This window comes from Dasypus novemcinctus, chromosome 25 (assembly GCF_030445035.2).
Source record: "Dasypus novemcinctus isolate mDasNov1 chromosome 25, mDasNov1.1.hap2, whole genome shotgun sequence".
Lineage (NCBI taxonomy): Eukaryota > Metazoa > Chordata > Mammalia > Cingulata > Dasypodidae > Dasypus > Dasypus novemcinctus.
Window position 1 is genome coordinate 44,457,074 of NC_080697.1, and position 25,980 is coordinate 44,483,053.

At 37.2% G+C, this 25,980-nt stretch overlaps 1 protein-coding gene across 1 annotated transcript in view; it reads right to left on the minus strand.

The window, feature by feature from the left end:
- TPO (thyroid peroxidase) overlaps positions 1-25,980 on the minus strand; it is a 103,738-nt gene that overhangs the window by 55,813 nt on the left and 21,945 nt on the right. The window contains exons 4-5 of the mRNA XM_058287842.2: positions 14,415-14,544; positions 11,875-12,081 (exon numbers count right to left, since the gene is read on the minus strand). Coding sequence (XP_058143825.2) covers positions 11,875-12,081; positions 14,415-14,544 — 337 coding nt within the window. The remainder of the gene's footprint in view (positions 1-11,874; positions 12,082-14,414; positions 14,545-25,980) is intronic.

Below are 25,980 nucleotides of genomic sequence, written 5' to 3' on the forward strand. Positions count from 1 at the left end.
CTCTTCATAAGACTTTCATGCTAATGTGCTGGAGGTGCAGTTAGTGTCGGGGTTTAAGATATATTTAGGGGATTTGAATCTCTGGACTGACAATGTGATAGCCAGGTCCTCAGCCTCAACAGACTCCAGCACCTACAATCTGACTTATTGGGCTCACCACACTCAGCTAAGATGGAGTTGAAGAAGGACAACCACCACACCATGGAGCCTAGAGTGATTACAACTGAAAGTGGGAGGATTGCATCCAGCATCCAGGTGGAATCTGAGCCTCCTCTTGACATAGAGGTGCAATGGACACAACCAATCCAATGTCCACATAGAAAAGGTGGCATTGGATTGAGAAAAGTGGACATGATGGCTGATGGGTATGGGGAAAGGCAGGAAGAGATGAGAGGTGGAGGCGTCTTTGGGACATGGAGCTGCCCTGGCTGGTGCTTCAGGGGCAATCACCGGACATTGTAAATCCTCACAGGGCCCACTGGATGGAATGGGGGAGAGTGTGGGCCATGGTGTGAAATGTTGACCATGGGGTGCGGGGGTGCCCAGAGATATACTTGCCAAATGCAATGGCTGTGTCATGATGATGGGAGGGAGTGTTGCTGAGGCGGGGGAGAGGTGGGGTGGGGGAGTTAGGGTTCAATGGGACCTCATATATATATATTTTTAATGTAATATTATTACAAAGTAAATAAAAAATAAATAAAACCTCAGGAAAAAATATCTTCAATCAGTACAATAGTAAAAAATTAATCCTTTTTTTTTTACTAGCAAAGTACCCAGAATGGTAATGGAAGGAAAAAAAATCACTTTATAATAGCAACAAAATTATCAAAAACATACATATAACCAAATAAATCCCAGGTTATATAAGAAGAAAATTATAAAGAATCAATAAAAAATAGAAAGTAAAAGCTGAAAAATGCCAGTTCTCTTCAGGTATTTAGGGCATAAATTTAATTTCAATTAGAATCACAATAGCACTATTTGGGGCAGGGGGAATGGATAAATTAATCTTAAAGTTCTCATGAAGAAATGAATTCCACTATTTACTCTTTATAAATTGTGTAGAAGGGAATAATGATGAATATCTCGCCTTAATATGTAGTCAAATATACTATAAGGTAATTGTAATCAAATCAGTGTGATATTGTAGGAACAGATAAATAATATAGCAATGAAAATGAGAGTAAATCCAGACCTAGGTCCCCGTATAAATGTGAAGTTATTCTACGAGGAAGTGTTATATTCATGGGGAAAAGGAAGGCTGGAACAACTGTCTATCTACTGAATAAGAATAAAAATACACCATCATTATATACCATATCAAATAAATGAAAATATGCCCTTCAATATTATATAGGAGGTAACTTTTACAATTTGGGCTCAAGGGAGACTTCTTAACCAAGACTGAATCACAGACACTGCTAACACATATATAGTCTTGACTGTATAAAAATTTAAAATGTTTTATGATGAAAGTACCATATTGATGGAACAGAAAAAGATATATTTTTTTAAAAAACAAGAGGCAAGAATTAATATCTGTAGTATAAATAGCAATTAAAATTGACAGTCAAGTAGCTTAATAGAAAAATGGACAAAGGATGTGAAGAAAAATGCAAACTGTCAAAAAAATAAAGAAGTTTCTATTTCAGGAAATGCAAACTTAAGTAACTATAATTTTATTACCACCAAACTGACAGAAAAATTAGGAAAAATACTAATATGTTTGTTGGTGGTATGGATGTAGGAAAAGGATATTTTCAGATATTGCCATGAAGTGTTAACAGCACTATTAGAAAGCAATATGGCAGCATTTTAAAAATGCCTTTCAATCTAGGTGCTTCAATTCTGAGGATGTAAATCATGGAATTAAAACAGTGACATAAAACAGCATGTGAGGACGTCCTTCCAAAAGAGAGGCTGAATACATGATTCTAACAACCCATCAGGCAGAAATTAGAAAGGAGGACCTTGAGTTATATCAGATGATTTGAAGGATTTCCATGAGGTATTACTGAGTGCAAAATTCAAGATGCTGAAAATATGTTTAACATCATCCTGTTTTTGTTAACATTCAAAAAATTTACCCGTGGTTGTGTTTCTTTATGTGTAGCTGTATGAGCATGGAGATAATATGAAGGATACACACCAATTAATAATTATTATAGAAAAAATTTCAACACACCCAACACAACACAAAGATTAGTACAATGAACCCCTTGTGCCGATTATCTAGCTTCCATCAACTTCCTCCCATTCTTGTTTCATTAATCATCTCCTTCCCCCCCACAAGCACTTGTGCATTTTAACAATCTAAATTTTTTACTTGGCTTTCCTGGTGGGGTAAGAAACTGATATGGGAATGCAGAGCAGAAATAAAGTGGAAAGTAAACCAAATAAGGAAAAGCAAGGGAGGGAGAAGGAAGAGTGTGCTAGGAAAAATCATACATATTTCCAAGTTTATGTGCTTATTTGAGTTTATATTTATGTGTGGTTATACAATTTTAAAATGAGGAACTCAAATTTGCATTAAAAACTATTTAGAACCAACATCGATATGAGGGCAGTATATCAAAATTTGTGCTATGTGGCCAAAGGGATGCAACAGAAAAAAGTATAGTCCCAATTACATTTATGAGAAAGACTAACTGAAACTAGCTAAAGTAAGCTTTTAACATAAGAAGGTAAGAAATGTAAAGTAAATGAAAAGGAAAAATAACAATGGTAATAAGAAATAATGACCATAAAGGACTTTTATTGACCTATGCAGATCAATTATGATAAATAGATTTTAAAGCCTATCCAAAGATCAATCATCCCAAAGGTTACCAAGTCCAGTTAGTTTTACAAATAACTTCTACCAATATTTTAAGCAGATAATTCGATATTAGACAAACTAATCCTGAGCATAGAAAAAGATTGGATGGTCCTCAACTCAATCTATGAAGCCAATATATCCACAACATTAAAAGTAGAAAAGCACAAAACAAGGAAGTAAAACTGTAGGACAATTTCACTTAGGAAGAGAAATTTAAAATTTCTAAATAAAATATTAGTAAATTGAAACCAAGTGTAAATTAAGATTTACATCATTACCAAGTTGGCTTATTCCAGTAATATAAAAATATTTCATCTTTGGAAATCAGTGGCATTCACTATAGTAATGGATTAAAGAAGAAACTATGTAATCTCAATAGATGCTGGAAAAGCATTTGATAAATTTGCAACCCATATGTTTAGTAAAATCTCTCAGAAATCTATAAATAGAAGGAAATGTTCTTTAATTTACTAAAGCTATCTAACAGAAATCCATAATAAACCCTAGAAGTATGTCCATCATAAGTAACAGAAGCAGAATGCTTACTACCTTTACAACTTTTCAAAATTTTACAAGCTAAAGCAGTATGGAAATGTATGTTATGAGAGGTGTAAATATTGAAAGGGAGGAGAAAATTATTACGTGCAAACAACATGTGCATCTATATAGGAAGTGCAAAGGTTTCAATGCATCAACTACTTTCTGAGAGACCTCAGAAAGTTAGCCAGATGCAAGACCAACACTTAAAAGAATCTGTATGTTTCCATATACATGGGGATAACCATTTAAAAAATATAATTGAGAAAGGTTTCATTCAGTGCAGCAGTAAAATCCACGAAAATCTATCAAAATATATAAAAAACATTAATGGACAAAACTATAGAACTTTAGGGAAGGACATAAAAGACTTGATAAATTGAAGAGGAACTTTTATTGAAAAGGAAGTCTTAATTTTGTAAGACATAAATGAAAATCCAACTGAATTCATAAACAAAAGTAATCTCATTCAAAATCTCCACAAGACTTTTCATAGAGCTTGACAAACTAATTTTAAACACTCCCAAAATTTATGATAGAGCACTTGTGAGAGAAGCACCAGGATAATAATGTAAAAGCAGAAAAGAGAAACTTTACGCTACTGATCATCAAACATAATCCAAAACTACAGTAATGAAGCATATATCAAAGTACCTAGAGTCCACAGGAGGACTAATGTACATGGCAGTTTAGAATATAATTAAGATAGCATTGGAAATCAGTGTGGGAAAAAAATGGAATATTTTAAAAATTGGCGATATGTTTAGAAAATTAATCAAGTTAGACCTTACCTCATACTGTTCATGAAATAAATTCCTAATATAACATATTTTATATGAAAACTCCAAACTTTAATATTACTAAAATAAAATACAGGAAAATTTATTCGCACCACATAGGAAAGCCCTGCTAAACAAGACAACAATTTAAACACTATAAATGAAAAAAGACTAAATGAAATACACCAATATCTAAAACTTACTTTATGAAAAAAGACACCACAAACAAAATTAAATGACCAGCAATCTTGTATGACTGTGTGACTGAAGAGTAAGGCCTAGGATGTATAAAGAATCTATTTAAATCAATAGGAGAAGCTAAACTTAATAGAATTATGGGTGAAAGATATGTACTGGCATTTTACAGAAAGAGAAATATAAAGACAATTTTTAAAAAATTCACTAGTAAAGTGAAGGGCAAGATTATACTTTTTTCTTTATCAGATTGGAAAAATATAGGCATTAAATTATATTATGGTTTCTAAGCAGTTAGAAAGTACAATTACTGGAAGACAATTTGGGAGTATCTATTATAGTTGAAATGTGTACACCTCCCATGATTCTCCAATTCTACTTCTTAACATACACCTAGAGACAAACTCATACATGTGCACAAGGAGAAACATAGCATTTTTACTGAAGTATTGTTTATAATATCAACCAACCAAACTACTAACAGTCATTAATTCTGGAGAGGGAACTTTAGCTTTATGGTAGTATTTGAACATTTATAATGATCAACTTTTTGATAGGTATATGTATAATTTTAAAAATCGTAAAATATTTTAAAGAGTAAAGTGAAAAAAAAAAAGGTAGTCTTTTTTGGTTTGTTTTTTTTTCTGCAGAGTAGCTCATGGGTTAGAGGAAGGCCGTATTAGAGGCCTGGAGATGCCCATGAGTGACTATGATGGTCTGGCCATGCAGATCAAGCAAACCTTGGTTTAATCGGAGAGGTATTAAAGAGAAAGGTTTGACAAAACAACTTAAAAACAAAACAAATTCTGTCCTGCATATAAGTTGATGGCTGTGATGTTAGGGTGTGGGATGGTGAACGGAGGACCGTGGAGAAAGGAAGGGAAAATAGGGCAATGGAAATACCAACAGCAAGAACAAAAAAATTCAGGGAGGAAAGGGGGTCACAAGGGGAGAGGGGAAAACATAAGGATAGGGTAGCAAAGACGTCAAAAGCCTAAGAAAAATAGTAATTTTTACAAGTGATGCATCACACAGGGGACATCCCTAAGCTGCCATGCAATAGGCACTGTTAGCCAAGGAGAGAGACGATGTCAGAAGAGAGAGAGAGAGAGAGAGAGAGAGAGAGAGAGAGAGAGAGAGAGAGAGAGAGAGAGAGAGAGAGAGAAGAGAGAGAGAGAGAGAGAGAGAGAGAGAATGATTCTAGTGCTCCCACCTGACCAACACCTACTGGCTGGAGAACCATTATCAGTTTACCAATCAGCAGAAATCAGAGGCCAAATTAGACTCACACCTGAAAAGCATCTTTTTAAATAAAGAAAATAGTTGATATGGAATAATTTATTACCTGAGAAAATCTGATTATCTTTATCTGGTTAGGATTTTCTCTAGAAGATCTCTTTGCTGTTAGTCCCCGTGATTCATTCCAAGGCATGGATTTTCTGTAGTTGACCTGTGTCCCCACTACTCAGCAGGACCCTGATCAGTCGACCTGCATTCCTACCTACCTAGTTGAAGCAGAGAAAATTAATTGCTCCTTCAGATAGGGAATTCTGCTGCAGTGTATCACAGCTCCCTTGGCAGTGTCAGTCTGTCCTCAAGTACTTTAATAATTTCTTTTTAATCTATGGTCTTATGTAAGTGCTGGAAACAGGTTTACCTTAGGAATAGTGAGCAAGCCTAGATAGGAGAAATAGCTTGGATCATTTTCTGTTATTCTTTGGGATTCAAAAGTCCCAACTTGCTCCAAGCTCATTAAGAAGAAATTTCCAACCTGACCCAGCACTCTTCTACCACCCTCCATAAGAACTCACAGACCAAACTTGAAGCTCTTAGAATAACATCAAACACATAAAAACATACTGGTTTATGATATATTTTCTAACGAATTTTGAGCTATTTCTTGGGTGTATTGTTTATTTTTCAACTCACACGAATGACCATTAGATAAATCCCATAACTACTACATGCTGCTCCAGAGATAGAGAAGATTTGAATAATTAAGCAAAGCAACTAACTACAAGCATGTAGATAAATTCTTCCAATGCCAAGTCCAAGAAGAATTTCCAGAAGGATAAGCCTTGCTAGTCTCTCCTGTTGTTCTCATCAATTGGCACAACAGATGTTCTTTCTGCTGGATGTTTTATTCTTGGCTTTCATTTAAAAAATAATTTAGAAGTTATAGAAAATGATTTAGGAATGATTTTATTTTTATTTTCTATAATTACAAAAGTAATATATGCTTAATAATGAACATCTGAAAAACAGAAAAGCAACAAGGAAATAATCATCTAAAATACTCATCAAGAAACATTTCACTATATCAATACTGTTTTATAACATGATTATTTGAAGTTGTATTTTATATGTTTTATGATTTTATCTTCTATGATCAATATTTAAAATTTTCCCAACAGTTTGGTGATATAAACAATTGTGATGAACAAGTATTTATACCTATTTTTATGGGCTTCTCCACTATTTTCCCTTGGATAGATCGCTAGTAGTGGTAAAAAAAAAAAGAGGGGGGGTATTCATTTTTTTATGGTTTATGCCACATTGCCTCCTGAAAGTTTTAACCAATTTTCATTTGTTCAAATATTGTATGGGGGGTGAATCATTTTGCTAAATCCTCAAAAACTCTGGGAATTTTAATTTCAATTTTTTCAAGTTTGTAAATTGAAAAACAGTATTTCATTAAGTTAATTTATATCCCGTTATACATATGTGTCTATCTGCATATATATTTTTTCTTTTTTAATTTTCCTGATTATATGAGATAGCTAGGCTATTGTGGTGCCCATTTTTTTCTATTACAATATAAGATCTTGCTATAAAGTAAAGATAGAATTTTTCCTCATGTTTAATCAGGAGCCTTTCAGTAAATATTTAATCAATCTTGGATTAATTTTTTGTTCACCATCTATTTGTGAATTCCAGTGGCATTTATTTGGTCTTTCTTTTAAAATAAACTTTTCATTTTGAAATAAATTGACACAAGAAGTTGCAGAAAATACAAAAACAGTACATCGAATTCCAACATGGCCCTCAGATACCCAGCTTACCAACTTTTAGCTTTTGCCACATTTGTTATATCTATCATCTATCTATCTATCTACCTACCTATTATCTGTCTATCATCTATCTATCTAACTTCTAAACAATTTGGAATAGGTAGCATATATCATGCTCCTCTAACAATTAACACTTCCACCCATGTACATTTCCTAAGAACAAGGAGGCTCACTGTAACCAACTTAAGTACAGATAATAATTATTTTTTAATTGATCATTTATTTTACAATCAGTTTTCTCCAGTTTCTCTGTCTCTTGCAGTTGTACTGAGTGTACTTCTATGCACCTGAAACCCCAGCAGAGAACTCTTTGGTCCATGAGTCTTTCCTCAGATCCTCTAGATGAACCTCTGGCTCCCTGCTCATTAAATGACCAATCCTGGCTTTCCTCCCTGTGTCTACCATTAGCTCTCTTAACCCCTCTGATTTCTTGACCCTCACAAATTTTGGATGGAAGTGTATTAGTCAGCCAAAAGGGTGCTGATGCAAAATACCAGAAGTTGCTTGGCTTTATAAGGGGTATTTATTTGGGGTAGAAGCTTATAGTCACAAGGCCTTAAAAAAGTAAATTACTTCCCTCACCAAAGTCTGTTGCCATGTGTTGGAGCAAGATGGCTGCTGGTCTTCCTCTCTTTCCTAAGGCTCCATGGTCTCAGCTTCTTCCGATCTCAGCTGTAGGCTGGCATAGGGCTCATCTCTCTTCCTGGGGTTCATTTCTTTCCAGGCTCATCTGCTTGGTTCTCTTCACAAAATCAGCTGTAGGCTATCAGCCTCACCTCTCTTCGCAGTGTCTCTGCCACATCTAAGGAGCTTCTCCCTACCCCTGTGGTCTTCTTCTCTCTATGGTTAGCTCCTGGGGCTCCAGCATCAAAACTAAAACTCTCCTCTGCCATATCGTTTTCCCTGTGAGTCCCCATCCACCAAAGGGGCAGAGACTCAACATCCTAATGATGTGGCTGAATCAAAGTCCTAATCATAATTCAATCAATTTAATACAATCTAATATACCCAGAGGAACAGACAGTTTACAAACACAATCCAACACCTATTTTTGGAATTCATAAACAACACCAAACCTCCTCTGTCAGTGTGTGGAATGAGGCTGCTGTGACTGCCAGTTCTGGAACACAGAAGCCCTCTAACCAGAAACTCTGCTACAACAGGAGGTTGAAATATATGGGAGAGAGATAGTAATGAGGGTGGCTAGAGCTGCAAGATAAATTAGCCCTAAAAGGAGAGAAGGAGATGGGGAGAGAAAATGGCAAATAAGAGCAAAAGTTTTTCATTGGAAACAGAGTAGGGAACTCCAAGAGGGGCCTAGGCTTGCCCTACCCATGAACCTCTCTGAAGATCATCACTATGTGACACTATCAGCCTTCTCCCCACAAAAAACTGCCCTGGGTCCTTGTCCAACAGGTGCCTTGATTTACAGTCTGCTATTAGCACTCATGTTGGCAGAAGGATCTTGGAAGAGGTGTGTGTGTGTGTGTGTGTGTGTGTGTATAGGGTCAGATCAATTCTGTTTTCCATTCCCATTCTGATTCTTCTCACTAGTTTTTTCTTAAAATAATAAGACTAATTTCTCCCACTAAGACTTTCCCCTTTGCCACAGGCTCAAATTGCTCCCAACAATTCTGTATATCTCATTTCTGGACAGGTTAACCGTTGAAAATTGGAAGGATGTCCAATTTCTCCAGGGCCTACTTACCCATTAGATACAGTAGGCACAGTGCCTCCGGCCTGCATTAGTTATAGTGGGGCTCACTAAAATGTGCTAATTTCTTTTAAAATTGAAGGAAAAAAACCTTTAGGCCAAAGAAAAAGTTTTAACTTGCAACAGTAATATATTCATCTTTCTCCTATACCATATATACTGTATGCAGTAGCAAAATATATTTTTAAATATTTCTTTTACAGAGAAAGGAAACCTATGAAGACAAAAGTGCTTACAGCCTACAAAACAATAACAGAGCCCTGGGCAAATGTTCACACTGATAGCCTGGCCACAAGATTCTTTGGACTCTTAATGTTGTGAATAATTCTCAAGGACTGAGAATCTGCCACAGTGACTCTTGCATCATCCCTCCAACTTGACTTTCCTACCCTACTTGGCGGCCCTCATGTGACCTTAGCCCCCAACTCTTCCTCCCCACCTGTCCTACTAAATCTAAATTATCCAAATAGCTGCAGAATTGCTAGGAGAATTTCTTCTTACACTAGCAGACTTCAGGTAGCCCCTTCCCAAGGTAGAAACTTCCTTCAAAGTGGTTCTCATCCACCAGCTTTCAAAATGGAGGCTCACACATAACTGCTCTGATTGGTTTCCCCCACAAAGGTTTTTGTCCAAACATGCACTCCCTGCCAGCAAAGTCTGCAGCTGCCCACACCTACATGTTCACTTGGAGCCAGAGGAAAGCGTGGGAGCGCTGAGCTCCCTCTCCACCATTCTATCTCAGGTCCCCAGGGCATCTATGCTTTAACTGAAATGACGGTAACCATGACCTTTATTGAGTTCCTCCTCTGAACCTGGCTTTGTAAACTTGATCTCATTTCAATTGCATTGCTATCTTATTAGATAGGAATTATCATACACATTTTACTCTATTGTGCTATTATAATATGATGTATTACACCTATACGTACACAATGAGTTGTAGAGGCAAGACTTGAACCAAAGACATTTTAAGATTAAAGAAACTGGTTCAACCACTTCTCTATGCTGCATCATAATTCTGGATTTTTGTTTGTTTGCTTTAGGTTTTTTTTTTTTGTCTTGGCAGCTATTCTGGTTTGCAACCTCTTAGCTGTGAACAAGGAGCTGTGCCTGGTGGGACTGTTCATTGCTGGAGATATGGGTACTTCTGTAAGAACTCATAGCTCTTATCTTAGAGGACCTCTGGCCTCCCAGGGTGGCTGAGATAGAACGGCAGGGCTGGAGGCTCATGCCAGTGGGGCCACTCCAGGGATGGGAGGTAAGAAAACTCCACTGAGTCCTTGACCAACCCAACGGCTGTGCCCCACACCATGTGAGAACGGCTTCTCTTCCCAGGGAGAAGAACAAAGGGAGATGGTTGAAAAGTCAATTTACTATGATTCGATACAGATTTTACGGTGCACCTTTCCCAGCTTTTTCCCCAGTTCTGCCCTTGGTATATTTTGTTTAGGTGCCTTGCCACCTGGGGCCTCGTATGCAGATGCCTCAGGTGTTACAAGTGTTGTTTTACTGATTTGGCCTGACGTTCTCCCAGCACTGAACCTGTGTCTTTCACGTCTGCATTCTTGGTACAGAGCTCAGCTCGGCACAGAACCGCTGCTCAGTGCAGGTTTAGTGAAGGAATATTAGTGAGTTCATGAGTATCCCAGATCCTTTGCTCTTTATGTAAAAATGTGCCTTACCAGCTTTGAAGCTGTTTTCTAAAGAGAAGTAATCAAAAATCTCATCTAAACTCATCCCTTGCTGGTAAGAGTGGGAACTAGTATAATATTAATGGAGGGCAATTTTGTAATACCTATCAGAATTCAAAATCTATGTATCGTTTACTTAATTTTTAAAAAAAGATTTATTTATTTATTTCTCTCCCCTCCCCCCCCACCCCAGTTGTCTGTTCTCTGTGTCCATTTGCTGTGTGTTCTTCTTTGTCTGCTTCTGTTGTTGTCAGTGGCATGGGAATCTGTGCTTCTTTTTGTTGGATCATCTTGTTGTGTCAGCTCTCCGTGTGTGCGGCACCATTCCTGGGCAGGCTGCACTTTCTTTCGCGCTGGGTGGCTCTCCTTACGGGGCGCTCTCCTTGCACGTGGGGCTTCCCTAAACAGGGACTCCCCTGTGTGGCAGGGCACTCCTTGTGCGCATCAGCACCGCGCATGGGCCAGCTCCACACGGGTCAAGGAGGCCCGAGGTTTGAATCTCAGATCTCCCATGTGGTAGACGGACACCCTAATCACTGGGACAAGTCCACTTCCCTACTTAGTAATTTTATCCCTAGTAATTTGTCCTCTAGGTATACACACATGCACAAAATTTATATCTGAATATGTTCTTTGCTGCATTGTTTGTGACAACAGAGAAAAAATTCCAAAGCTGAAAATAAACTAAATGTAAATTAAGAAAAGAATTGGCTAAATAAGTTATAATACATCCACGTGATAGATTATTATAAAGTCACAAAACAATCAAATTTCCTTTTAAGGGTATAGGAAGAAGGACAAAAAATATCGCTAAGTAACCCGTATTAGGTATAGAGCAATGTATGTAGTATGCTACCATAGACACAAAAATGCATAAGTACACACATATATGCATACATGCATAGAAGATTTCTGATGGGACCCGTAGGAAAATCTATCATAAGAGCTGTTGTCCCCTGGGAACCGGACAAAATAAGGGGGCGTTAACTTTCCATCGTATACTTTACGGTTTGCTTTTTTGAATGACATTAATTAGCTTCAAAATAAGGAGTTTAAAAAATTCTACCTGTATGGGAAAACAAGGGTTTTGGTTCTCACAGGTCAGCTGGCAGTCAATTCCTCCCCAAAATGCAGCTTTGCTGGTACTCTGAGGTGTGAATGCAATGTCATGATCAATATATTGTCCCCACACCATCAGGAGATCAGAATATTGGTCATCCTCTGTAACAGCCTCGTTGGAAACTTGAATCACTTGTCTTGTCACCTCCCGTACCTGGGTAAGAGAAAAGCAGTTTGTCATGATATAGGAAGGCCATATTTTAGGCAGAAATACGCCACCTTGGAATAATAAATTTCATGGTGTAGTTCTTATTTGCAGAACTGTTGGCAAGTTCATAGCTCTCTTCCCTATAGTTATAGTGGAAAGAGCATATATTTTGAAGATTGATACATTGGGCTTTGAATCCGTTATACCATTTATTAGTGGTGATTTGGGGCCTGTTATATAACTTCTCTGAGCCTTATATTCCTTATCTGTACGTGGACATAGAAAAGTTGATCTTTTATGGTTGAAGTGGAAATTAAATGAGGTGTCATTTATAAAACATTTAGCCGTGGTTATGATAGAGCATGTGACTCAAAGGGTGGAGCCCCAAGCCGAGAAGCTGGCACCTCGAGCCACACGGGTGGGTTCCCAGGCCTGGAAGACAATGAAGGTTGCCGGGCTGGGTTTTGAAATTGCTTGGGACAAGTTACTCTGTCTTTCTCTCCATTTCTTCCTTTTTAAAACTGGAATATCTATAACTTTAAATTATGCCCATCCAGCCATTGTATTCTGGGTGCAGATAACTTGTTTCCAAGTTTCACAAGTCCTGATGGAGAGGAATTTGGCCCAAGGAGAACTGCATCCAGAACCTTATGCATTACTAATTCCGGTAATTTAGATAATGAGATTTGAGAATTTTGAGCTGATGAGACTTAGATGAGATTTTGGATTTTGAGTTGATGCTGTAATGGGGACCTTGGGTGGCAATGAATGTAGTTTACTTGAGGGTCAGCTGTGAATTTCGGATACTATAAAACATCTGTGGTTGGCAGAAAAGATATCTACCCTCTAGTCCTTGGAACCTGGGAATATATTTTTACCTTACATGGAAAAAGGGACTTTGTAAATATGATTCAGTTAAGGACCTTGAGATAGAAGAGTATCCTGGATTGCCCAGAGGGGCCCAACGCAATCGCATGAGTCCTTACAAGTCTGAGAAACTTTCTTGTCTGTGCTCAGCATGAGGAGTGACTATGAAAGCAAGACCAGAGAGATGCAACATCGTTGGCTTTGAAGATGGTGGAGACCACCAGTCCGGGAATGTGAGTGTCCTCTAGAAGCTGAAAAAGGCAAGGAAATGGACTCTTCTCTAGAGCCTCTAGAAAGGAATGTGCTGATATTTTTGCCCAGTGAGACCATGCCAGACTTCTGGCCTACATAACTGTAAGATCATATATGAGTGTTGTTTTAAGCCACTAGGGTTATAGTAATTTGTTGTGGTAGCAATAGAAAACTAATGCAGCCTATATTTGAAGACACTTGAGTGCTGAGTTTTTGTGAGTAGTTACATAATTCTGAGCAAATGTGGGTTCAAGAATAATAGTCTCATAATACTTAGAGTTAAAAAGAAAAAAACAACTTCAGAAATACAACTGGAACTGTGTCTGACACAAGCTAAGTAATAAATTAATACCCCATTTTACAGATGGACAAGTTAAGTGTGCAGTGTGAACCAGGCAGTCTTGGTCCCATGCTGCCAGGAGCACTGAATCTTCCTCAGTGCACACTAACTTTGCCAGCTTCCAGAACACACTGTCCTCTTGCTAAATAACCAGCTGGAAAAAAAGTGTCTAAATAACACTGTTCATCTCCACAGGACTTTGTGGAGATGATCTGTAGCTGATCTGCATCAGATCTTGACATTCTTGGGACTGACCAGAACATCAGCTGTTGTATTTCTCATGAGTATCATCATTGAAAATAATATAAGAAGGAACAGGACTGAGTGTGCATAACACCCATGTAAGTGGTTTATTCACAGAAGTAGTTGAACAGGGGGCAAAATGATTAATTTTTTGACCAAAATTATCTGTAGAATGGATGTGAGTCTGTTTTGCAAATAAATGCTTCTCAGGGAGGAAAGTGGTCATTGTCATCTTTATATACATGAGAGTATTGATTGTTAAATATCTTTGAATGTACCTAGTTACTGACTGATGAATAAAGGAATTTCTTTGAAAACACTGAAGTGTTTGAAAAGAGAAGATGATAGAGTTAGATGAAGCTTAATTTCATCAGCAATCTACATTGTTCTACTCACCAGCTGTGTGACTTCAGTATTTCAGAGCCCCAGTTACTAAGCTATGAATAGAAGTAGTTATACCTACCGCATAGGGATGTTTTGTGCACTAGAGAGAATTATATAAAGCATCTGGCACAGTGCCTGCCATATTAAGCAAGTTCTCAGTAAAAGGTGAGTTTCCTCAAAAAATTTGGAGAGGTTTTTAGAATTACAGGAATCTAGTGCCAAGTCAGTTTAAGCAGCATCCTGATGTACAAACCAGGGGCAGTGGAAACCCATTGTATAAGTAGTTGTGGTTCCAGCCTTTGGGTTGACTAATCCCATCTTCATAGACTGGAGGAAGCCATCTTGCCAGGGCTGTGTTGGAGGCTCCCCATCTGGGATGGTCTCTAAGGGAAGCAAACAGGTGAAAGTGTTTGAGATGGGAAAGAAGGAAGGAGAGCAGCAGCAAATCCCAAATATAATATTAGATTGCACATCATTCTCTAGGAAAAGAAATGAGGATGCTTCTCTGAGACCCATGCTTTAAAGATGTAGTCTTCATATGGGGTATGACTACCTGGTATATGGACATGACTAATCTCTAGGAAATTAGCTCCCCAAACCTCAAATTCCATATACACTTTTTCCTAAATTTGAAAATGCATCAGTTTTTGAGGTATCCTGCTAGTTGATTCTCCTGTACAACTTCTTCATTTCCAATAGACTTTACTTTTTTTGAAAGGTATATTTCTCATCCTTCTGGAACATACAGTGATGCACTTCCCTGGAAGATAAAATCTTCTGATGCCCTAAAGAAGGAAAATTTTTGAAATATTCTTGTATTTAAGCATCCTTTAATCAAGACACCTTAAAACACCTTTGGGCTTCATGTCTAATCCTGTCATAGATATTTATGCTAAGAGTATGTTAGAATCAGGATACTTTGGGATTTACTGAAATATTTTAAATTCATGAGTGAGATGGTTGTCAAGGGAATGTATATTAAAGCATTCAGTTGAATTAAAAATAAAATCAGGCTATTTCTGAGAGAAAATAAGTCATGTTTGGCTGATTAATTTGACAAGGAGATTGGGCACTGCCAATTAGTTTAAATAAGGATGTATCCATAAATAGAATGATTTGAAGTTTATTCTATATAAATATATATAAATAAAAAATATATTTTGACAAAAATTTATCTAATGTGCATGATAAGGCCAAGGCATGTTTTATAATATTTTTATTTTATCAATCATTTTTAATGATATTGTGTTAAGTCAGGTGCCTCTTAGTAAAAGAACAGGATTAATTAAAGTCATTTGATGTGTCCTTTTAGAACTTTTTGGGAACTGTGTGCGAAAATTGAAAAATGAAAATCAAATGATTGGTTACTCTTTTGCAAATCAGATGCTTTCCAAATTTGTTTTAAAATAACAGAGACCCTCCTTAAGTTGTTTGCTGATCAATAAATTTAATTTTAATGACAGCACATAATATGATCATTTTATTTTCTTTTTTTAAACAAATCAATTTTATTGATACATATTAATAAAGCATACAATTTATCCAAAATATACAATTAATGGTATTTGGTATAATCACATAGTTGTACATTCATAACTTCAATCATTATTTAAGCATTTTCATTATTTCAATAATAATAATAAACAAAAAAACAAACAAGAAAATTCATCATCTCTCAATCAGTCTCTTTCCCCTGCTGTACATAGCTGCTATTTCTTCCTATTCTTGCACAATTTTTGTTCATTAAGCAGTTTTATTGAGATGTATTCACATACCATATGATCTATCCAAATTATTAAAAGGTTCTTTATTGTGAAATTTTAAGATAAATAGAAAAATAGAGTGAAAGAAATTCGAAATTTTAAAAGAGAGTGCAAAGCTAGGGTAGAATTTTGAGAACTGGGTTCCATTATTATAAAAAAACTTTTGTTACCAGCGACATATTTAAGTGAGTAAGTTTCTAAGCATGTACATCTCTACAGAGAAAAATAAGCAGGGAATTGCTGTTTTACGCTGTCTCATTTTCAATTGGTAGGATGACCATATAATTTATAATCCAAATTCAAATATTTTTGAGAGTAAAGGGGAGTGTTATTAATAAATACATTGGAATTCTCTCAGGCAACCTGAGATGTGTGATCAGTCAGCCAAAAATATTCACCCAATTGATATGTGAACTAACAGAAACACTATTGAACATCTCATTTATACATTAATTCTCAGTGAAAACATTTCTATGTTTATCAATTATCAACATTTGTAAAAATTTATGATCATTTGGTCAATTGTTCTCAAATAACAGTTATAAAGCCAACCGTGAAGAAAATGATTAATACTTTTCTAAGTATAAAATTCAATTTAGATTGTATAAATATGTAAAATATGTAAAGTAAAGCAAAATAAAACTGTAAAATATAAATATATAAAATAAAATTATGTAAATTATATGCAATTTATATATCACAAATATAAAATTTCTGCAGAGGCAAATGTAAAAGTTAAAGAATATGTAAAAGATAATAAAATATTTTCCAGCCTAAAATATACTATATTTGAAAGAATTTATAGGGAAATTAGAATGGAATTATCAGTTTGAAGATCAAAATAAATGTGGAAATTTTCTTTTTTCAAACGGATTGTTGCAAGTATAAAATTGTTATGGTATTCACATTCCATTGGAATTTATAAATAATTTCATCAGTTCTATTTTATTTATCAACATTTAAAATATGCTAGAAAGCATATAATTTACAACTATTTAAACATAGAAAGTTTTTAGATGTCATCTTTAATAATTCTATATGGGATTCTTGCTTTTTCAAAAATTTCCTATAGAATATTCTAGAAGGATGGATATCTGTAGATAGATAGATGATAGATAGATAGATAGATAGATAGATAGATAGATAGATAGATAGATAGATAGATAGACAGACAGGCAGACAGATATGATGATAGATTGCTGGGTCAGGGAATAAATGGGTAGATGGAAGGATGGGTAAATAAGTAGATAGATAGGTGCTAGCTAAGCTAGCTAGCTAGCTAGGGACAAATGCTAGGGCCTTGAAGAGTCTCATGATAGCTGAGGATAAAACCCAGGGAGGCATCAAGTAGTTGGAATCTAAATACACTTAGCATCCCAGTAAAGCCAGTCAACCTCCTTGTAGTTGAAGTTTTCTGAGGCAATTACTCATACCATTGAAACACTTTCATTCACTCAAAACAGAATTATTTATTAACAGGCACTGTTCTAGTTACCTGAGATGCAAGAATGAATGAGATAACATCTTTACTCTTATACAGCTATTATTTAAATGGGGTGGCTTTGTTTATCAGAACTGCTATGACAAATAATACACACTGGTTGACTTAAACAACAGAAATTAATTTGCTCACAGATATGGAGCCTAGAAGTCCAAAAAGTGACTCCATTTCAGATATTTATTATCAAAGTTAACTTGATATCTGGGCTGATTTTGATGGATGGTTTCTCCTGCAGAAAATTCTAGGTGTAGAAAGGAGAAGAGGTCTACAGAGAGAGATTTAACCTCATCTCCACATTTCTCTAGCTATTGCCCCTGCAATAGTTATTTCCAAACCTGAATAAACTTTCTTTCATTTACCCAATGAATTTTTATCAAGTGCTTAAAAACAAAATTGAATAAGACATGGCCGTGCCTTCAAGGGGTTTTCAGTCTAGTGAGAAAGAAAGGCAACTTAAACTAGTAAATAGAAGCCCATGAGAAGAGCTCAACAGGAATTAAGCACAGCGTGCCAACCAAGGGCGAGGGAAAAGTGTTCTGGTATAACTGAGAACGTGCTGGGGATTAAATCATGTCCCACACAGAAAGTATGCTCAGGTCCCAACCCTTGGTCCTTTGGGTGTGAACCCATTTATAAATTGGGCTGTTGAAGATGTATTAGTTATGGTGTGCCCAAATAAATGAGGGTGGGCCTTAATTCAATATCGCTAAAGTCCTTATAGGGAAAGAAAATTGAACATGGAGAGGGAGAAGCCATGGGGACCAACTAGAAGCTGGAAGTCAGCAGAAGCCAGAAGAGAAAGGAGAAATCCCATCCATGTGAATTGCTGTGGAATTCCAAGGAACCCCAGGAGGAAGCAAGCCTTCTAGCCTTTGAAACTGTAAGCCAACAAATTCCTGTTGCTGAGGCAATCCATTGTACGGTGTTTGTTTTAACAGGCAGGAAATTAAAACAGGACCCCAGGAAAGGAGCTTGGAAAACATAACCCTCAAGCTAATTTGTCATTGTACAGATGTTACGGTTTTATTGCATTTTTCTCTTTACTAAGCTAGAGGGGTTGACCTGCAATTTGAGCTCCCCTTTTAAGCTCCAAAACCAAAACTTAAACAACCATACATTTTTCTTGATTGGGTAACCCAAGTATCCACAGAAATTATGTGTGGCAGAGTAAATAAAAGAAGAAAGAGAATTCCCCAAAGAAAGAGCAATGCAAAGACATAGAGGCATAAAGTGGTGCTCTGTGCTCTGGGAATTTAGGCTGCAAATCCCTTAGTCTGGCAAGCGGACTTGGCCCAATGGATAGGGCATCCGTCTACCACATGGGATGTCTGTGGTTCAAACCCCGGGCCTCCTTGACCCATGTGGAGCTGGCCCATGCGCAGTGCTGATGCACGCAAGGAGTACTGTGCCATGCAGGGGTGTCCCCCATGTAGGGGAGCCCCACGCGCAAGAAGTGCGCCCCGTAAGGAGAGCCGCCCAGCACGAAAGGAAATTCAGCCTGCCCAGGAATGGCACCGCACACACAGAGAGGTGACAAAACAAGGTGATGCAACAAAAAGAAACAGATTCCTGTGCCGCTGACAACAACAGAAGTGGACAAAGAACATGCAGCAAATGGACACAGAACAGACAACTGGGGGGTGGGGGGGGAAGGGGAGAAAAAAAATCTTTAAAAAAATTCCTTTCGTCTATGCTGCTTACAAGCTTTCTTCTCTTGAGTAATTAACTGACTGTTTCATAGGTTTGGTTTCCCAAATTGATGCTTGCAATGATTAAGTGAGATAATATTTATGAAATGGATATTTCAGTTCAGAACCAAATAGAGTATGATAAGATTCAAATAGGAGGTGTATGGATCCATATAAAAGTCCAATAAAAAGGAAATTACAAATGTCACTGGAGGAAGGTTATTCCCTAATTAGACGCATTTATTATTTTAACAAAACATTAAAATGTTTAAAAGTCATGAATATTCAATGTAGAAGACTGGAGCACTTATTGGGAAGAGACTTCATTGGGTGATTTATCACACAAACCTGTAATTGAGGCACAATTATGTTATTATGTTCCACTCTATCAGAGGCTTTTGTTGTTGAACGATGGTGCTCTCCCATGTAAAAAATAAATTGTAATTGTATATTATATTTCTATATTAAAATTTTAATATTATAATTTTCCAATGAACATGGCTCCTTGGCTAGTAGAACTGGAAAGAGAAGAGAGTTTATACAATTTGGATTGCCATGAAAACGGTGATGAGATGCTAGATAAACCAAAATGTACCTTAAAACTTGGCTACAAACCACTTTAAAAGAGAAATGAAGAAATCAGATGATAAATATTTAAAAATACAATAATAGTTCCTTACATTCTTAGAATTTACAGATTTCTTTCATGGCCTTATCTCCAACCTTCCAGACAGGCCGGGAGATCAGCATAATTAACATCTTCAGTCAGTAGATGAGGATGCTGAGGCTTTCATACCCTAATCATAGCAACAGGTGCTAGTTGAGCCAAGACTTTTAGACATTCTCCCTTCAAAGCCAGGAATACCCTGTGCTTCATGGCATAAGGCTAATTCTCTCTTCTTTAGACTTTAGATAAAGTATTTATTCAATGAGAGAGGTTCAGCAAACATTTTGGTCCTTTTGTTGGTGGTCCATGATTATTAAGTACCTTAAGTTTAATGAGTCCTAGAAACTGCGGTGGATGACACGGAGACGAAAATCTGAAGTCATTTCCTTGGTCCATCAAGATCTCTTCATGCAGAAAACAGAACCAGGGAAGGGTCTCGAGAATAATTAATAATTCAGCACATAGCCTGTGTGAACTGCATACAGGCACTGAAGGAAGAACAAAACATGCCATGCAAGGCATGGAAAGGCAGTGAGTTGGGATTTGAACAGTTAATGGGAAGGTTCTGAGATGGGAGAGAGGCTGATGGGGTCGATTATCACCATTGGATGCACATGAGCTCTGGGGAGCAGGAGCTTCCTACTTAGGATACAGGGCTTCCATAAGAAAGTCAAGTGCTCATCAGCAACTCATCCTCACGGCTGACCCTGCCAGTTGTACGTGCTTCATGTCTTGACTCTTCCCCCTGGCCAGCCCTGGTCATTGGAGCCATTTAGTGTTTCCTCCTAAATCCTATTAGAGAAACCAGCTAGTAAGATAGGGAATCAGCAGAGGGATCTGGAACCTGGCAGGAAGTCCACGTGGACATCTGTAACCACCAAGGTGGCTGCTGGAAGCCCCCCACCCCCAAGATTCTGTTATCCAGAACAAAGGCTTCTTCTGGAAGCCAGGAAAAGCCCCAGATATGCCCCAAGAACATTATCATTGGGTCCTCACTGGGGGATTGATAGGTGGCGTGATCCATCAAAACAGCAAACAGCTGGAATCCCTCACCTGCCATCAGCAAGAGGGTGGAATAATTAATGGTTCCAAAAGCAGACGGCGAAGCCTGATGCTCTCGCTCGTGTGCTCTCTCGCCTGTGGATCCGTTCTGCCCTCAGCGCACTGCTCTCGCCGTCTTTCCTCTGCCACTTGGTCACACAAGTAAACCCGAGCATTTATAATCTATAATAGGAAGTTGGATCCTGTAAACTAGCTCTTTTTATCACTTTTCAGCCCCTTTCTCTCTACGGGACCCCTGACCTGTTATATTCCCCCATTTCTCATCCCTCCCTACCTGAACAAATTAGTGGCCTAACTCACCTGATGTGCTCTTGAAATTCATTTCTGCAGCATAGTCAAAGAACCTAGGTAAAACTCTATGTGCTTCATAGCTTGACTCCTGCTTGGCCTGCCCTGGTCATTGAGGCCATTTAGTGTTTCCTTCTAAACTCTGTTAGGGAAACTGAGATAAGCAGACCTCTCTCGGAGTTCTATTTGAACACTGTAGATGACCTGCAAAATAGGTTCTCAGTACTTGATCAGATGATTAAATTCCTGTGGGTGAGGTGCCAGGGGCAAAGACGCCTGAAGAGAACACCCCCTGTGTTTGCACAACTCTAGGGGGCACCACTGACATGCACTGTAAGATGAACGGTGGCCTGCAACCCTGTACGGAATAATCAGCTTTTGGGGTATTTGTTTAGTGGTCACAGAGTCATCGCAAGGGAATGAGAAGGGAGACTGCTGAATTTGAAGTGAGGTGAAAGACACGTTGTATCAGAGGGCTTTGGGCATCACATGGCAAAATAATCTGAACTGGAAAATACTGGGGTGTAGACTTAAAAATTCGTTCATGTGTTTGCTGTGTAGACAAAGAAAAAGAAGGAACTGAAGTCTATAAGAACCATGACACACTAAATGATTTTTTAAAAATTTTGGAGTGTTTGGAAATATAATTTTAAAAATTAGCTGATTTGTTTTAAGACTCAGTTATTGTCACTCTTTTGGATATAACACACATTAATCATTATTAGCTTATTATTAGCTAAACATGATTGAGTTAGATGTTTGGCATAAGAATGAAAGGAACACAATGCTGAGAACGATTTGTTATCTGAGCAACAAAGGATCATATTTAAAGGCAAGACTGGAGTCTGGCCTTGGCAATAACTGAGCAAGTTATGCTTTGTTCCATTTGCAAGTCTCTTAATGACACTACATTGTTCTTGATATTAGAGAAAAGGAACTTTATTACTGCTATCTTTCACATCACTGCTACTTTGTCTAGGAACCATTCTAGAGTGACTAGTTAGCATTTGGAGGCAATGCTCCAGGGAAACATGGTTACTTTTGTACATTTGTAGGGGCAGTAAGTGGAGAATTATTCTATTATTAATACTTCATTGATCTCCAGTACACCAAAGTGGCTCAATTTGCAAAACTATATGGGACAGTAATGCGTTTAATTAGCTACAATAAGTCAACGTTTGAAGATTGGAATGTGCTTTAATAAAGTGTTCAGATTGGTTACAGTTGGTTTGTCTTTATTGAAATTCCATAAAGTACTGCTTGTAGGGAGGTGGTATTTCACTCAATTAAAAATAATGAAATGTTAATTTAACTGCTTAAGCAATGATTTTTTTTTCCTGATTGACTTTTATATGTTAGCAGCTCACTAGGTTGTTACAATAGCTCAAGTGTTCACAGATGCTTTTTGTGAACATTCAGCTGATGTGTGCACTTCAGCTTCATAATCAGTGTGTTAGCCTCTTCAGCAGGTCCACAAAATGGATGTATAACACTTGCTTCTGGTTGCCTCTGCTACTGTCTTGGGAACTTCTGGTCCTTATTCTTATCTCTTCAAGTCTTTGAAGGACCACCCTTAGATAATGCTGAGCTTGTGTTGGAAGGCTCTCTAGGCACAATGGGATCAATTTATAGTACCACATTTGTCCTTTGTATTATATTTGGGATTCATGGCAGCATCAGAAAAAATGGTAACCATAAAGCTGACCAATATAAATGAATAGAAACATTTCTGGAAGAGCGTTTTATAGGGAGACAAATGTCTGTGCTATCATAGTGGAGCTTAGTTATTATGATTTTTTTTAGAAACACTTTCTCATTTCTCCCAGGCAACAGTCACTATAGGCGTTGTGTTATTCTGAATTCTAAAGGGAAACAAAATTCTAAGCTTCCAGCTTGAAGACAGCTTGACTGTAAAGTTTAAGATTGATGCCAAGAGACTTAATATAATTCTGCCAGGTGTGTCATCCCTGTTACTAACATATGGGATATGTTTAACTCTAAAGATCTGTGTCCTTCTTGGAAAAGAAAAAGAATAAAATGTAGTATTATATGCTGGGAGAAACTTAAAAGTCAGCTTTCAATTTCTTACTTTATCCTTCTCATTTTCTTGGTAGTGGGCATAGTGGTGGTGGAAATAAGACAGGTGTTGCTTTGCCATGGGACACTGAGACCCAAGAGGATTATTTAATTACCCCGTAGCAGGAATTTACTAAATAGTACCCAACTGGCCTGAAGGAATTAATTTGCTTTCCCAAAGACACCTAATGCCCTGTCAGATTGCCTTGAAGTGTAAAACAATGGGTAACTCATTATTTATTGGGTTGGTTAAACGGCTTGATGGGAGGCAATTAAAACCAGTCAATTCCTTCGAAGGGGTATGTCAACTGCCATGATCAATCAGGACAAATATTTTAAAAGCTCTCAGAAGATGAAAAGTGCTTTTCTATAATTGGTATGCATTCAGCATTTTCCAAAAATGTTGAAAATCTTACTTATTCTAGTATAATTTGAACCAATATTATGGTCCCCAATATTTCACCTATTTTTCCTTAAAGACTCTAATAAATTTACTTGGGAGTTTCAGTGATTACAATAGTTCAGGCTGGTTTTGTAAAATTTTCTTCACTTGAATGAAAATCTTACTAAATTATAGCTTAGTGCTTTCTTTAAAATTTAGAGTACCCTTAAGAGCATAACAAGGTAAATATTTGTTGCTTTATAATTATTGTTTTAAGCACTTTCACTTTAAATATATAGATAGTTCCTCAAATGAGCCGATTGAGTTAAGGTGCTAAATTCCGGTAAAACCACACAAGATATCAGTTCTGCTGAATGATATCATCAATTAGGGCAAAACACAAATGAAAATATGAAAAAAAATTGACCAGGAATGTGACTACAAGGCAAATACATTGAAAAAAAGGAAACAGTGTAGTCAGATGGCCAATTAACCAAGATGTTTAGTGTTAACACAAAATATTTACATTTTGGGAATTGAATTATGTGCCACGCAAAAGATATGTTCAAGTTCTAACCCAGATTCTGTGGCTATGCACTCATTTGTAAAAAGGACCTTTGAAGTTATTAGTAGTTAAGTTGTACGCTCATTTGTTCATTTGTGAATAGGATCTTTGAAGATCCTAGCTGGGTGAGGCCAGATTGAATCAGGGCAGGCCTTAATCCATAGCAATTCTTCTAAGCAAAGAAAATTCAGACCCAACAAGTCAGAAGCTAAACAACAAGTAGAAGCTAAAAGTCAATAGAAGCTAGAAGTCAGCAGAAAAGAAAGGAGAAGACTCAAGGAGAAGCAGATTGCCCTTTACAGAGGCAGAGATGCAAATCAAGGAACCCCCAAAATTGCATAAGAATGTTACAGACTCTTGTCAATGCATGACCTGTTAAGACCCTGATTTTGGACTTCTTGCCTCCAAAACTGTGAGCCCACAAATTCCTATTGTTAAGTCAACCAGTGTGTGGGAATTTGTCATAGCAGCCCTGGTAAATTAAGAACACTTCTAATAGTTAATTATGGTTTTTGACTATTTTTTGATAAAAATATATAGAGAATTATATACCACATTATATGCTAGACCCAGGTAGATTTGGGTCCTGTCTATAATTTAAATGCATATACTAATTGTTACTTTCAGAGTTTGTCATTTGCTTTATGAACTTATGGGGTTTGCTATTATAAATGACATAGAAATTGTCCCCCAAGAAAGAAGTTTAGTAAAGAATTATCACGGGAAAGGAAATTGGCCCGTTGATAGGATCATGCTGTATAGCTTGTAATAGTGATTCAATTTTCTCTGTATACCCATGAAAAAATACACATTTGGCAAGCCTGGGTGTTAGATGAATCCAGTAATGGGTTGAGTCTGTGTTACTATCTGGATGGAAATTTCATTTGTAATCTCCATCCATCAAATGAGGTTGTAAGAAAATAGAAGAGGGCCAGTTTCATCACAGCTTATCATTAACTTTATATTTTGCCTGAGCAATGAAAAATTCTGCTATAATTTTGAGATGCAGTCATATCTGAAAATCAATCAAGTCACAGCTATTTAATTGTTGGAGCGCTCAGCAATGACTGTCATGGAAAAATCACATTGAATTTCCTTTACAACAGTGTGACTGCAGCTTTGGGCAAACAACCAAGAGTTCTAGATATTGATCAGTAATTTCATGAAGGCGATCATTTTAACACTTTTTATATTTTGGTTGTAAACTAAATGCAAGGAGTGTTATAAATATTATCTCTCAAAAACAACAATCTTGCAAGGTAAGTATTATTCCCATTTCATGGACATGGAAATAGAAGCTTAGAGTAACTAAGTGAACTAATCAAGGTCATTTATCAATTATAGCCAGTAGCCAGAATTTCTTCTGTGGCCAATAGCCACATTTTCTTCACTGCACGTTCACTTACCATACTGCTTGGTCCTCTATCACCTATGCATGCAGTTGGCTGGGAGAGGATAGCATTCAATGTGGGTGCTTTTTCCAGAGTTCTGAGCCTCTGGGCCAGCCTTTGGGTAAGCCTCTGAGCAGGAGTTAAGATGTTTGCTCTATTTTCTGTTCTGTGGGGAGTTGCTTTCATTCACAGGATCTGAAACTACTGATCCACTTCTACTTCTACTGCTCTAAACTGCTTCCACTAAGCAGCACAGTAACCACTCCTACTAAGTCCTGCTGGCATTGTCTCATTTCATTGTCGTGTGGTTGACGATGTAGTTGTTATTAAAGCCTCCATTTTACAGAGGAGAAAACCCAAGACTCGAAATGTTAGGTACCCTGCTCTAGGTCACATGGTTTGTAAGGACAGATCTAGAATTCACATGGTTTGTATC